The following is a 14901-nucleotide window of genomic DNA, read 5'->3' on the forward strand; positions in this document are numbered from 1 at the left end:
CTGGGTTGAGAGCTGAATTCTCTGCTGTGTTCCAGGTTAAATATTGTACTGAACTGTTTATGAATATTTTGGGGTCCCTAAGCAACACCCCATCCTCTTAATCATATTACTCATCATTTAAAACAAACATTAAAAAGACAAACTAATCATGCAGTCATATGCAGGTTTGAATGCCCTGTTCAAATGACGTTTGGTTGATTTTCTAACACGTCCTCTACAGAAAACACACTTAAATATGACATTTTCTGCATATTTTCAATTTATTTGCAGAGCAACTTTAGCACATCAAAATGTAGATGATGTGTTAACTTATTTTTACTTAAAGTCAACAAGTCAGGGGTGAAATGACATATGAAATTAAATGACAAATTTTTATTACTGTAAATGTAACTTGTCAATGTAACGTAGTCATAAAGGTTCAGTTGTCTGTCTTAAATTGCTTTCGATTTAAAGGTAAACTGCATTTACTGTAGGTATTTGTAACTTTTCATAACTTTTTAAAATTGAAAGTTGAAATAGTCTGGAGCCAAGAAAGGATTTCAAAGACTTCAAAAAAATACAAAAATACTAAAAATCTGGTACAATAATGTTCCCTGGCTAAAGGTACTGAAGACCTACCCTTGAGGGGTTCAACCCCAGAGCCAGCATTTGAGGATCATTCTATTAAATGAGTTGAAGTTGCAGTCCCACAGTATAATAAGTATAGTACGTTTTGAGACCTTAGATATTTACAAGAATTATGTTCTGAAGTATTTAAACCCAAATGCATTAATAGAGACAGTAATAGGCTAAATATATACAGAATCATCATTTATAGGATACTTACTATTGGGAGGAGTCTGTCCCAAACCATAACCCCTAAATTTACACTTGTGGAAATACTTTTTTTTTGTTTGTTTGTTTGTTTGTTTATTTTTATTTATTTTACCGTGAGGCTGAAAGATTTGGATTTATCATGAGTTTGATTTTTAAAAGGAAAAAACTTTATTCAAAAAATGCTGTCCCACAGTTTCAGGTCACTGCAATCTCAGAAATAAAGGTACTGAACTCTCACTGGGTCAGTGCCCTTCTTGTCACTGGGGTGGGACCCTCAAGGCTACATCTCAGTACCTTTAGTCAGGGAACATAACTGAACCATAATCCACTGAAATGATATGTTCTAAGCTGTACTGACTCCACACACCCCGTCTCGCCTCCAGGCTTTTATTTTACTGTCCTGTTTTAAAACATTCGGTTATGAAAAGGTACAAATACGAACTTTTCACCTGGAAAAACGTATTTAAGGTTCACAATCAGACCTTAAAACCACTGTTGTAGCTTTGAGGGAACATTTACACTGTTTGTACCTTGATGAATGAAACATATACCTGCACAGAACCTTTATTACTAACAGTGCACTGAAACACAGAGTTTTAGTCTGTACACTGTAAAAAGTGGCTCGTCAGATCTACTATAAGTATAATAAAAATATAAAAAAAATTACTTAATGTGGTGACGAGCAATTGAACTAGTTTTACTAAACTTAAACTGAAAGAACCGTTCATTCAACGTATTTGTTTAGGTTGAATAAAACTAGTTAACTTACTTGGTACCACATGAAGTAATTCTGATAAGTCACTTTTTACAGTGTAGGAGCCTTATTTTAGCCACGCCCCTACATTTTAGAGCAGGAAGTGTGGCTGCATCCCTGTCCCTCATGGCCACATGGTGAGCAGTTAGATCCCATTGTTTTAAGCTAAATATGTCCCAAACATTAAGAATTGTCACTGCAATGAAGTCCTTTGTTGAGTTGTAATGAAAAAATTATGATTTTATGTGTGAACAGCTGTTCAAAGCTGTGTTTGCTGGTTATGTACCGGCTGCATTTTTGAGCTCAAAATGAACTAAAATTGTCACCACAGAAACCATCACTACTGAAACAGTCACTACTAAAACTTTGATAAGGTTTCGGTAGTGTTGTGATTGTTTTGATCATTACGTTTAATAAAATAAACATAAGTACGGTATACACTGTAAAACATGTCTCATCAGATCAGCTTCAAAAAAATACTTCATGTGGTAACAAGTAAATTAACTAGTTTTATTAGCTTTAGGACTTAATAAATTACATTGATTTGAAAAAATCATTCATTCAAAGTATTTATTTAGGTTGAATAAAACTAGTTAATTTACTTGTTACCACATGAAGTAATTTTTTAAGTAGACCTGACCAGACACTTTTTACAGTGTAATTAACGTTTAGAGTCACTCAAAGCAAATTGAATTTAGTCTAAAGTCCAAATCAGTGAAAAGTCTAAAATGTGTTTTCATCTCTGACTTTAACCCAGTTTGGCAGAATGATCCATAAATCACTATTTCATTATTTACGTAAACATAGTTGAAGTTTCATTTATGTAACATAAGCTACAAAAACAGCACATTTTCAGACATTAATTTTTATGATGTTATGAAAACCAACACATTTTCACACACTGTAAAAAGTGTCTCGTCAGATCTAGTTCATGTGGTAAGAAGCAATTGAACTAGTTTTTTATTAGTTTTAGAACTCAAAAAATTACACCGATTAGAAGAATCGTTCATTCAAAGTATTTATTTAGGTTGAATAAAACTAGCTAATTTACTTGTTACCACATGAAGTAATTTTTAAGTAGATCTGATGAGCCACTTTTTACAGTATAGATTGTCTTACTCAGTCCAGCTTTGCCCAGTTACTTTGAGTGTGTTAGTGTTTCAGCTTACTGCTGTTTGAATGAGGCACAAAAGAGGGCAGCCAATCAGAACAGAGGTGATTTACATGTATCAGACTTAATGGCACAGTAACAACAGTTTGTGTAATTGGTTTAATGAAATGCAGTAAAAATGTTGGATATGGGCCCTTTGAGAGTTTTTATTCAATATTCAACATTAAGAAGTTATTAAGCGATACATAATATGCTGTTATTATCTATTTCACAGTAATTTCTTGATACATATCTGTCTCAAGATTTTGTCACTACTTTTAAAATGTGCATCTTTCTCAGTCATTTGCATGTAACCTAGCAATATTAGTGTTTTAGTGAGGACCCCAGACAACCTTCCCCCCACACTCAAAGAGACTAGCTTAATGGTCTTCTCCTTGAATATTCCATAGCTGCTATTCAGACTCAGTATAACCATTGTACACCGATCAGGCATAACATTCTGACCACCTCCTTGTTTCTATGCTCATTGTCCATTTTATCAGCTCCACTTACTATATAGGTGCACTTTGTAGTTCTACAGTTACAGACTGTAGTCCATCTGTTTCTCTGCATACTTTGTTAGCCCCCTTTTACCCTGTTCTTCAGTGGTCAGGACCCCCATGGACCCTCACAGAGCAGGTACTATTTGGGTGGTGGGTCATTCTCAGCACTGCAGTAACACTGACGTGGTACGAGCAGAGCTGATAAAATGGACAATGTGCGTAGAAACAAGGAAGTGGTCAGAATGTTATGCCTGATCGGTGTATTGTGCATAATAATGTACAAATACACTGCATTCTGAATATTAATTCCATTATAACTGCATTCTCAGTGTTATCATCGGTTCATTGTTCTGGACACACCAAACACTTCATCCTGTGCACAACTCAGAGACCGGCCTTCATTTATTTAACGTCCAGTTATAAAGGCTATTAGGTATGACATTCATTTTTCACTGAAAAAAAAGAGAAGCGTGAACAAATAAATTTAACATAATTTATAGTTTCTCAAGTAAATCTGCAGACACACCTCCAAAGTTCAGTCTTAGAAGTTGGTTGATCATTTTCTGAAGTAATCGAACACATTCAGTGGTGTTGAGGCCAGGATTCCACAATATCTAACAATATTTTTCACAGTAAATCATCATGTTAACACTAACAACACAGTAATAGCAAATTACAGTGAGGTTGACCTTGAGCTCTGAAACATTGTGGGATATAACAGTCAAAAAGATGTAAACATTTGAATTAAAAATCTGAAAGTTTTTATTCTGATGATTCAAGTCTATGTTTTTTAAAGTTTTTCTTTTTATGTAAAACTTTACAGTAATTTACATTACATTGCTGACTACTGCGTTGCATTAGTTTTACAGTTTTGTGTTAAATTGTTCTTTAAACAGTTCTTTTGTATTTATTTACAGCTTATTCCTGTACGTGTACAGCAGAATGCAGCAACAGCATAAACATACACACCAGTTTATGTACAAATAGTGCTACGTACAGTATATTGGACTATTTATTGTATAATAAGTTCTCGATATTATTGAAATATTGAATAAAACTTCTTAAGAACTGATGTAAATTTACACATAAATTCTGCCATAATCTGCTGTATTCCATAAATTCTGTAAATGCTGTAAAGAATGATGCATTCTGGGAGAAACAGGTCCAGCTTCTTGTCAAAGAATTTAAAATGTTAATTAGCTGTTATTTGCAAAGCAAGTCGGCAGAGTGGCTGGTATGCGGTGCAGTCTTGAGCAGCCTGTCTCTGAATATTGTAATAAGGGGGCGGAGCTTCTCAGCATTCCTTGCAGTTTTGTTTACTTTTGTCCAATTGGCTTTTATATTTTCTTCCACAGTTCATTTCACAGGAGGTTTAACATGTAATTCTTACCACGAAGGCATGTTTGAATGTATTTGACATGTTTTGTTATACGAACCGTGTTTTGTGTTTCAGTGAGCTGATTTGTCCATTAATGTTATCAGCAGTAGATGTTTGAATGCCGCTGTCTTTGTGATCTTAATAGCTGGTAGAAGATCAGTCTGTGCTGTTCAGTTCATGCTGTGGTTGATAAACAGAACTGCGCTGTGGTATCATGATTGTTTCCTAACCATGCAGGAATGTTCAAGCAGTTGCTATCAAGAGCTCCCTTTAGAACTGCATCTATTTACATATAAACCGATCAGGCGTAACATTATGACCACCTCCTTGTTTCTACGCTCATTGTCCGTTTAATCAGCTCCACTTACTATATAGGTGCACTGTTATGGTGGTGTATCATTCTCAGCACTGCAGTAACACTGACATGGTGGTGGTGTGTGAGTGTGTGTTGTGCTGGTCTGAGTGGATCAGACACAGCAGTGCTGCTGGAGGTTTTAAACACCTCAGTGTCACTGCTGGACTGAGAATAGTCCACCAACCAAAAACATCCAGCCAACAGCGTCCTGTGGGCAGCGTCCTGTGACCACTGATGAAGGACTAGAGGATGACCAACACAAACTGTGCAGCAGCAGATGAGCTATCATCTCTGACTTTACATCAACAAGGTGGACTGACAAGGTAGGAGTGTCTAATAGAGTGGACAGTGAGTGGACACAGTGTTTAAAAACTCCAGCAGCACTGCTGTGTCTGATCCACTCAGACCAGCACAACACACACTAACACACCACCACCACATCAGTATTACTGCAGAGAATGACCACACCAAACAGTACCTGCTCTGTGAGGGTCCATGGGGGTCCTGACCACTGAAGAACAGGGTAAAAGGGGGCTAACAAAGTATCAGAGAAACAGATGGACTACAGTCTGTAACTGTAGAACTACAAAGTGCACCTATATAGTAAGTGGAGCTGATAAAATAGACAATGAGCGTTGAAACAAGGAGGTGGTCATAATATTATGCCTGATCGGTGTATTTGTACATGTTGCACTACATAGTGTAGTTAAACTGAGGGTCCTCAAACAGCTGTGGGCTCACATTAGAGCATATATGAGCTGTGCAGGAAAAAAACTAGAAATATAGTAATCAACTGTACTTAGAAATACAGTAAAGTACTGTCATAAGTTAAGTTACCCTTTATTAGTCCCACAACGGGGAAATTCACCTCCACATTTAACCCATCTGTGCAGTGAAACACCACATACACACTAATGAATACAAACACACTAGGTGGGCAGCCCTATCCTCAGTGCCCTGGGAGCAGTTGGGGGTTAGGTGTCTTGCTCAAGGGCACTTCAGTCATGTCCTGTCGGCTCAGGGGATCGAAACGGTGACCTTCCGGTCACAAGACTGGTTCCCTAACCTCCAGCCCACGACTGCCCGATTGCACGATACATAATTCAGCCTTCTCTGTGTAAGTTATTACTGAATGAATTAGCATCAGTTATTGATGTGACAAGTGATTCCAAACTTTTGGCGCTGGAATTTATTGATTAGATTGTGTCCTAATTGGGTGGCCAAAACTTTCTAGTCCTAGAGGAGCATGTTCTTATGATTAGGATGACAGGAGACTATCAAGTTTGATTTTAGAGCCTAATCGCATGACATTCTGCATCTTAACCCCTTAAAATCCTTTATTATTCAGTAACTACAGTCACTTCAGTGCAAATCTTCAGAGTTATTCTCATGTTATAGAAGTGTGTAATAAAACTTTGGGCCTGCTGGCCATTTAAGTCTTAATGGCTGGCAGTTTTAAGAGGATAAACAGCGAATTAAGGCCAAACTCATAACTTGCGCTCAGTCTTCTTCTCTGTAAACTTAAATTAGTTGGCTTTACTTAAAAAAATCACGCAAGCTTATTGGCTTTAAAAAATTAAGTAAAGTTCACACTTAAATAACTTTATATATGACTTATACACTCTTAAAGATTGTTTAGTGGTATGGTTCTAGACTGGTAGAAATAAAGGTTCTGTGCAGGTACACTTTTCATTCTTCAAGGTACAAACAATGTAAATGTTCCCTCAAAGCTCCAACAGTGGTTTTAAGGTCTGAACCTTAAATAAGTTTTTCCAGGTGAAAAGTTCGTATTTGTACCTTTTCATAACCGAATGTTTTTAAAACAGAACAGTAAAATAAAAGCCTGGAGACGAGACGGGGTGTGTGGAGTCAGTACAGCTTAGAACATATCATTTCAGTGGATTATGGTTCAGTTATGTTCCCTGACTAAAGGGACTGAGAAGTAGCCTTGAGGGTCCCACCCCAGTGACAAGAGGGGCACAGCCCCAGTGACAGTTCAGTACCTTTATTTCTGAGAGTGTATATAGCACCAAACAGAGTTCTTCTATTGTTACCAGCTTGATATCCTAGAACCCTTTTTTGGTGCTATATAGAACCCTTTTCAAAAAGCTTCTATAGAACCATCTACAGCACATTGTCCATCAATCTGAAGAACCAGTTAAGCATGCAGAGAATGATTTAAGCATGAAATGGTTCTATATTGAAATTGTTATAAATACAACCATTCTCTTTGCTAAAGAACCCTTGAGGAACCTTTTTTTAACCATCATTCAGTGATCCACACTTCTGCAGTGAGTAAGGTTTATAGCTCAGGCATTTTAAATGGTTTCCATCAAGCTGGCGGTCTTGACTTTATGAAGTTCTGTTCTTGAGTCAGTCAGGTTAACTTGAATCAGACACTCTTTTTGATGTAATGTGTTGGCATCAATTAAAACAGCTCCATTATTTTAAATGGACTGATTCACAGTCCATTTAAAATAATAAACGGCTTGGCTAAGACTGAAATCAGCCATTTCTGAGGACTATAATAGCTTAATCGTGTTTGCCGTTCTGTTAACAATCACGGGTCCAGACTACACCGATAAACCACTAAACCCCATCATGGTGAGAATAACAACAACATGCAAAATGCAATTTAACAGTTAACATGAGAGTTTGCTAAGGTACAAAAATAACGTTTTGCAAAGCGAATTCTATTTATAAATTAATAATAAAAATAATAATAAATAAAAATTAATTAAATAATAATTGAATAAAACTAATAAATTTACTTGTTACCACATGAAGTGTTTTTTAAGCAGATCTGACGGGACACTTTTTACAGTGAAAGCCTGCATCTCTGATGGGTTGGGGTTGCATTAGTGCCTATGGCGTGGGCAGCTTACACATCTGGATAGGTGCTATCAATACTGAACAGTATATAGAGGCTTTAGAACAACATGTGCTCCCATCCAGACAGCGTCTCTTTCAGGGAAGGCCTTATATATTTCAGCAAGACAATGCTAAACCACAAACTGCATCCATCACAACAGCATAGCTTTGCAGAAGAAGCGTCCGGGTGCTAAACTGACCTGCCTGCAGTCCAGACCTTTCACCAGTAGAAAACATTTGGTGCATCGTTAAATGAAAAATCAGCTAGAATCCTACATCAGACAAGAATGGGACAACATTCCTCTCCCAAAACTCCAGCAACTGGTCTCCTCACTTCCCAGACGTTCACAGACTGTCGTTAAAAGAAGAGGGGATGCTACACAATTGTAGCCACGACCCTGTCCCAACTTTTTTGAAACGTGTTGCTGCCATCAAGTTCTAAATGAGTTCATGTTTTTCATGAAGTGGTAAAACTGTCTCACATTTAACATCTGATGTGTTCTATTGTGAATAAAATATGGGTCTATGAGATTTGCAGATCATTGCATTCTGTTTTTATTTACATTTATGTACATTTTACACAGCATCCCAACTTTTTCGGAATTGAGGTTATGTGTACCAAATTTCCTCCACAGCGATGTAAAAGACTCGTTGCCAGTTATTGCAAATGCTTGATTGCAGTTGTTGCTGCTAAGGGTGGCCCAACCAGTTATTAGGTTTAGGGGGCAATCACTTTTTCACACAGGGCCCTGTAGGTTTGGATTTCTTTTTCCCTTAATAATAAAGACCTTCATTTATAAACTGCATTTTGTGTTTACTTGTGTTACCTTTGTCTAATATTTAAATTTGTTTGGTGATCTGAAACATTTAAGTGTGACAAACATGAATAAGAAATCAGGAAGGGGGCAAACACTTTTTCACACCACTGTATATATATATATATATATATATATATATATATATATAAAAAATGTATATATATGTATATATACGTATATATACAGTGGTGTGAAAAAGTGTTTGCCCCCTATGATTATGTTTTGCAGTGTTGGTAATACAAGCTGTCCTGTCAAACAGATTACACATGTGTCCGCTTTAGTAGGTCGCGAGCACGCCTCATATCCACAGGAGCTCGCGCAAACAGGCTGGGGGAGGTGGGAAGGAGCCCAGGACAGCGCGCGCATTCCCTGCCGTGCTTAGGGCAGTCACAAGACCCGTGCGTCCAGGAGCACAAGCCTCCACAGTAGAGGGTGAGAGGCTCGAGCGCTTCACGCGCGCGCTATTTGGTTGGAAGCTGGTGCGGGCGGCATGGCGCGCGAGATTTCTCCAGGGGTTCCCACGCTCCAGACGGGACGCCAGCGACGCTCCTTCTGCAGAAGCTGAGAGCCGAATGAGTTTCACGGTCCCCTGAACTTCTTCACCCTCTTCCTCTTCTCCTTCTGTGATGGTCTTGAAGCGAAAGGAGGGGCGAACGTCAGCGAGACCGAGCGCGAGCTGAGAAAAAAAGGGAAGTGTGAGAGAAAGATGTCTCCACTGTCTGCCACCCACCCGAAATCGATTGTGTTACATTCAAGAAGCTTCGCGCTCGGCGTATAAAACGGGACGCATGTTCTCAAGAAAGACACGAGGCAGCCGCGTCTGTTCCTCTCATCCGCTCCTCAAGCGCTCCAGGACTTCCCTCTGACCTCCTCGCGCCCAGAAGGCAGAACCTCAGAACCCACCGGCGCGCCACACTGTGAGTTCTCCCTCTTTCTTACAGCGCAGAACCAGACAGCGAGGCTGAAAGTGCCGAGAGGGAATCCGAGCAGCTTCTGTGCTGAGAGGGTCAGTAAAAGCCAGAGGGGTTCTTTTCCACCACTTTTGGTTCCCTAAAGAACCTTTCAGTGGACTTTTCTTCCGACAAGCCTTTTTTGTAAACGTGTGAAGAACCTTTGTAAAGTTTATGGAACCTCCACATGAAGGGTGCAGCGTGTTTCTGTCTAGAGAAGAGAATGGTTCTTTAGAGAACCATTTTTGCAAATGGGAAGGACTACGAAGAGAACCTTTTTAAAGTTTAAAGAACCTCCACATATTGTTAAAGATGAAGGTGCCAAAGGGGTTCTTCTGTATAGAGAAGAGAACCGTTCTTTATGTTAAAAATAAATGTGCCAAAAAGGTTCTTTTGTAAAGAACATTTCAGTTGTGAGAACCGTTTTTGTAAATGAGCGGGAGTATGAAAAGAACCTTTTTAAAGTTTGTGGAACCTCCACATAATGTGAGAGACAATGGTGCCAGAAGGGTTCTTCTGTATAGAGAAGAGAATGGTTCTTTAGAGAACCATTTTTGCAAATGAGAAGGACTATGAAGAGAACCTTTTTAAAGTTTAAAGAACCTCCACATATTGATAAGATGAAGATGCCAAAGGGGTTCTTCTGTATAGAGAAGAGAACTGTCCTTTATGTTAAAAATAAATGTGCCAAAAAGGTTCTTTTCTAAAGAACGTTTCAGCTGATTTTTTTAGAGAACCATTTTTGTAAAAGAGCAGGAGTATGAAAAGAACCTTTTTAGAGTTTAAAGAACCTCCATATAATGTGAGAGATGAAGGTGCTGAAAAGAGAAGAGAGTGGTTCTTTAGGAAACAGTGTTGCAAGCAAAAAAAGACTATAAAGAGAACCTTTTTAAAGTTTAAAGAACCTCCACATAACGTTAAAGACGAAGGTGCCAAGGGGGTTCTTCTGTATGTGCCAAATGTGCTAAAAGGTTCTTTTCTGAAAAAACTTTTCAACTGAAGTTAATAGAGAACCGTTTTTGTAAATGAGCAGGAGTATGAAAAGAACCTTTTTAAAGTTTGTGGAACCTCCACATAATGTGAGAGACAAAGGTGCCAGAACGGTTCTTCTGTATAGAGAAGAGAACGGTTCTTTAGAGAACATTTTTTACAAACGCGAAGTTCTATAAAAAAACTTTTTTAAGGAACCTCCACATAACTTTAAAGATAAAGGTGAAAGATGCTGTTCACTACATGAGAACCGCTTCCCTAAAGAACCTTTCAGTGAATATGTTATAGGAGGGACTATGAAAAGAACCTTTTTAAAGTTTAAAGAACCTCCACATAGTGTTAAAGATGAAGGTGCCAAGAGGGTTCTTCTGTATAGAGAAGAGAACGGTTCTTTAAGTTAAAAACAAATGTGCCAAAAAGGTTCTTTTCTAAAGAACTTTTCAATGTTTTTTTAGGGAACCATTTTTGTAAAAGAGAAGAAGTATGAAAAGAACCTTTTCATACAGTTTAAAGAACCTCAGCATAATCTTAAAAATAAATGTGCCCAAAAGGTTCTTTTCAAAATGCCACCTTTGGTTCCCTAAAGAACCTTTGAGTGGATGCACCTGAACATTACGTGGAGAACAGTTTTTGTAAACGAAACGTGTGAGTGTGAAGAACCTCCACATAATATTAAAATTAGCAGTGCCAGAAAGGTTCTTTCTGCAATGCCATAGAAGAACCACTTCCCTAAAGAACGTTTCAGTGATTGGTTCTTGTGTCAGTGTGAAGAGCTTTTTTAAAATGTAAAGAACCTCTACATAGTGCAAAGGTTAGGAGGAAAGTGGTATAGAACCTTTACATCATATGAAGGTTCTTCACACTTACAAACCTCTTTTAAAACATGGTTCTTCAAGGTTCACTGCAAAAAATAGTTTCTCAGAAAGTAAAATCATCTTAAATCCAGTAAACATATCTAATATTTCTCATTTATAACGACATTATTTAACTTATTTCTAGACTTTTTTGCTTGTTTTAAGTAATTTTGTCTAATTAAAGTGTCTTTTTCCATTAGCAGATCATTTTACATGTTTTGAGAAATTATGCCAATAATTTTGCATCAAGAAATAATGTTTGAAATGAGTAAAATAAGCTGCCAACAGAATAAAACATTTTAATTAGCTAAAATTACTTAACCCTCTATTGCATGGATTATTACTTAAACATGACAAAAATGTTTTAACATGTTTTTGTTATTTAAAATTGCTTAAATAATGGAAATATTTGAAAAGAATACATTTATTTTTTTTAAAGTGGGGTATTTGGTAAAGTGTTGCCATATGGCAACAATGCGCAATCATAACATAGCACCATACAATCTAAAAAAAGCACCATACAGTCTAAAAAAAGCACCATAAAATCTAAAAAAAGCACCATAAAATCTAAAAAAACCACCATAAAATCTAATTTTTCTCTAAAAACATCTTTTTATTAAAAAACAAGACCAAACAAATCCAACATAGTAAAAATGTACGACCCAATATTCACAAATATTGCAAATTAATACATTTTCAATTGGTATTTGGAATATATGGTAATAACAACATCATACTAAGAATTGCTGGTCATGCTGGTCATAAATTATTTGTCCTTTCAAAGTAAAAGACCCTTTTTCACAATTAAATAGGAGAACACAGATTTTATATGACTGCTTTTTTAGTAAAATTGAGATAAAGTACTTGTTGCCTTATGGCAACATCGTGCAGTAGAGGATTAAAACAAGTCAAAACCTCTAGAAAGAAGAGTAATAATCGTAGAATATTCTTTCGATAGTCTCATAACGAGAAATACTAGATATATTGACTAGATTTAAGATTATTTCACTTGCTAAGAGGTCATTGTTTGCAGTGTTCTTCTACATCATTTGACAATTTGTGGCACTTTTTAAAAAGAACGACAGGAAGCTGAAATAAATAATAAAGCATTTTTGTGATGTTATGAGCTGAAAGTGAAGACAAAACGTTTAGTTAATGTTATGAAACGGTGATATTAGGAGTTTAAAGTTCCGCTGAAACATGTTCTTAACGTCATCAGTTGAAAGTGATTTTGAAACGTTTAATTAATGTAAACTGGAAGTGATGATACGTTGATGTGAGATAAGACTGTGACAGTTATAGTGATGTCTTTAGACGTTTATGTATCGTAGTCGTTAATGTATGTGATGGCTTTAAATTATGTGATGGATTTGGGTCACTGCACGTCTGGAACGTTTCCTGTGTCTAGGAGCAGTGACGTTCTCTAAACGTGCTCCGTAATGGCAGATTATAAAGGGTTTTTTATTATGAAATGTGTCTTGACTGGTGTGTTTGTTTGTTTTTCAGGCTGAAAGGAAGCCATGCAGGCTGAGAAGAGATGGCACATACTGTTGAGTATAATGGTTCTGCTCATCACCTCCAGCCAGTGCATGGACAGCAACGAAGGGAAGCAGAAGGAGAGGCGGACGCTGCTGGACCTCCTGGTGCAGGTGCTCGGGGACGAGCAGCGGGACAGGCCGGTGTCCCGCCGCGTCTCGCTCTACTCCGCGGCCCAACACGTGAAGCTCTCCTCGCGTGAAAAGGCCACACGTTTGCCCAAGCTGGACAACAGCAGGCCAATAGGTAAGCTGCTTTGAGATCAGCTGATGATGCAGACGTAATCCTCGGTTGTGCCTCCGTGCAGGAACCCTCCATATTTCTGAATGTGGCTGCAGTTGCAGGAGTGCAGAGGAGTCCTGATGGCAGTGTCTAAATTGGACTGACAATTACAGATAATCCACTTTATTTCTGGCCTTTTTAACCACTTGAAAGGCCGTATGGAGTGGAACACAACCCGAATCGACCCACTGTAATGTTCTGCATGAGAACTTGGCATTGGTTCTTGCAGAACTGGTCACTTTGTGGCTCTAATTTAAAGGGGAATTCCTCTGATTTTTCATAATTTCTGCATAATTCAGTGTCTGAGATGTAATCAGAGTGATTCAGTGTGGTTTGGTGTGAAATGGTTCATACCCCTCTGTCGATTTCAGGCCACAGGCTTGTCAGAACTATCATAAAACAATGTCTCAGCTATATAGAACCATCTATAGCACATTCATGCACATTTTCCATCAATCCGAAGAACCCTTTCATGATACAAAGAACCCTTTAATGATGCAAAGGGTTCTTTGAGTGTTCATGGTTGTATATAGAACCATTTCCTTTACTAAAGAACCCTTGAAGAACCATCTTTTTTAAGAGTGTACAGTACCAAAAAAAAAGGTTTGTTGCCTTATAACAATAGCAGAACCCTCTTTGATGCTATGTAGAAGAACCACATACGACAGGATTCTCATTATAGAACCATCTAGCCATGCAAAGAACCATTTATGTATTCAAATAATTCAAAATACTAAGTACATGAAAAACGAAGGTGCCAAACTATCATAAAACAATGTCTCAGATATCAGGCAGCGGATTCATATCTTATATCTTATAATTTCATATAGTAACTTTTTCTGAGGGAAATTTTAGAGCCGTTAGCTCTTCAGACGTCAACAATTCTGACCCTGTAAGTTTCTCTGAACATCAAACCACTCTGAATGAGTTTATTTACATCCAAAAAACTTGAATTGCAAATTGCAGAAATTTGCAGAAATTTTGAAAAATCTGTGTAATTCCCCTTTGAGAAGCAATGAACACCAGATGACAGTGATTTGCACAATCAGGCTTTACTTTAGTCTCACTTCCCGTGTGGTGGAAAAACAGCATAAACGCTGTTGTAAAGTCAGATCAAGTACATTTCAAGACTGAATGCCTAGAATCGACTCGGCAAGCCTTCGTTTTCTGATCACAGCACTTCCCTGTGTTCTTCAAGGGTGCTTTAGTAAAGACAACGGTTCTGTATAGAACCATGAACACTCAGTTCTTTGCATCATGAAAGTGTTCTTAAGAATGTGCTATGCTATGAAAGGGTTCTACATAGCACTCTATTATTATGATGTCAAGCTTGTAACAGTGGAAGAACCCTTTTGGGTGCTATGTAGAACCCTTTTCAAAAAGGTTCTATATAGAAAGCATGTACATGTAACCATGAACAGCACATTCTCCATCAATCTGAAGAACGCTTTCATGATGCGAAGAACCTTTAAATCATGCAAAGGGTTCTTTGAGTGTTCATGGTTCTACATAGAACTGTTGTCTTTACTAAAGAACCGTTGAAGAACCATCTTTTTTAAGGGTGTAGTATATAAACACTGCTAAAGTTTAAAACATACCCTTTACGCTCATATATGGAAGCTAAGCGGTATGAACATCTTATTG

The 14901-nt window shown here is 37.7% G+C and overlaps 1 protein-coding gene across 1 annotated transcript in view; it reads left to right on the forward strand.

Annotated features, from left to right (window-relative positions):
- Positions 1 to 9146: 9146 nt before the first annotated feature.
- alkal1 (ALK and LTK ligand 1) overlaps positions 9147 to 14901 on the forward strand; it is a 57244-nt gene continuing 51489 nt past the window's right edge. The window contains exons 1-2 of the mRNA XM_036579584.1: positions 9147 to 9562; positions 12946 to 13221. Coding sequence (XP_036435477.1) covers positions 12960 to 13221 — 262 coding nt within the window. The 5' untranslated portion in view covers positions 9147 to 9562; positions 12946 to 12959. The remainder of the gene's footprint in view (positions 9563 to 12945; positions 13222 to 14901) is intronic.

The sequence above is a fragment of the Colossoma macropomum genome, unplaced genomic scaffold, assembly GCF_904425465.1.
Source record: "Colossoma macropomum unplaced genomic scaffold, Colossoma_macropomum, whole genome shotgun sequence".
NCBI classification, from domain to species: domain Eukaryota; kingdom Metazoa; phylum Chordata; class Actinopteri; order Characiformes; family Serrasalmidae; genus Colossoma; species Colossoma macropomum.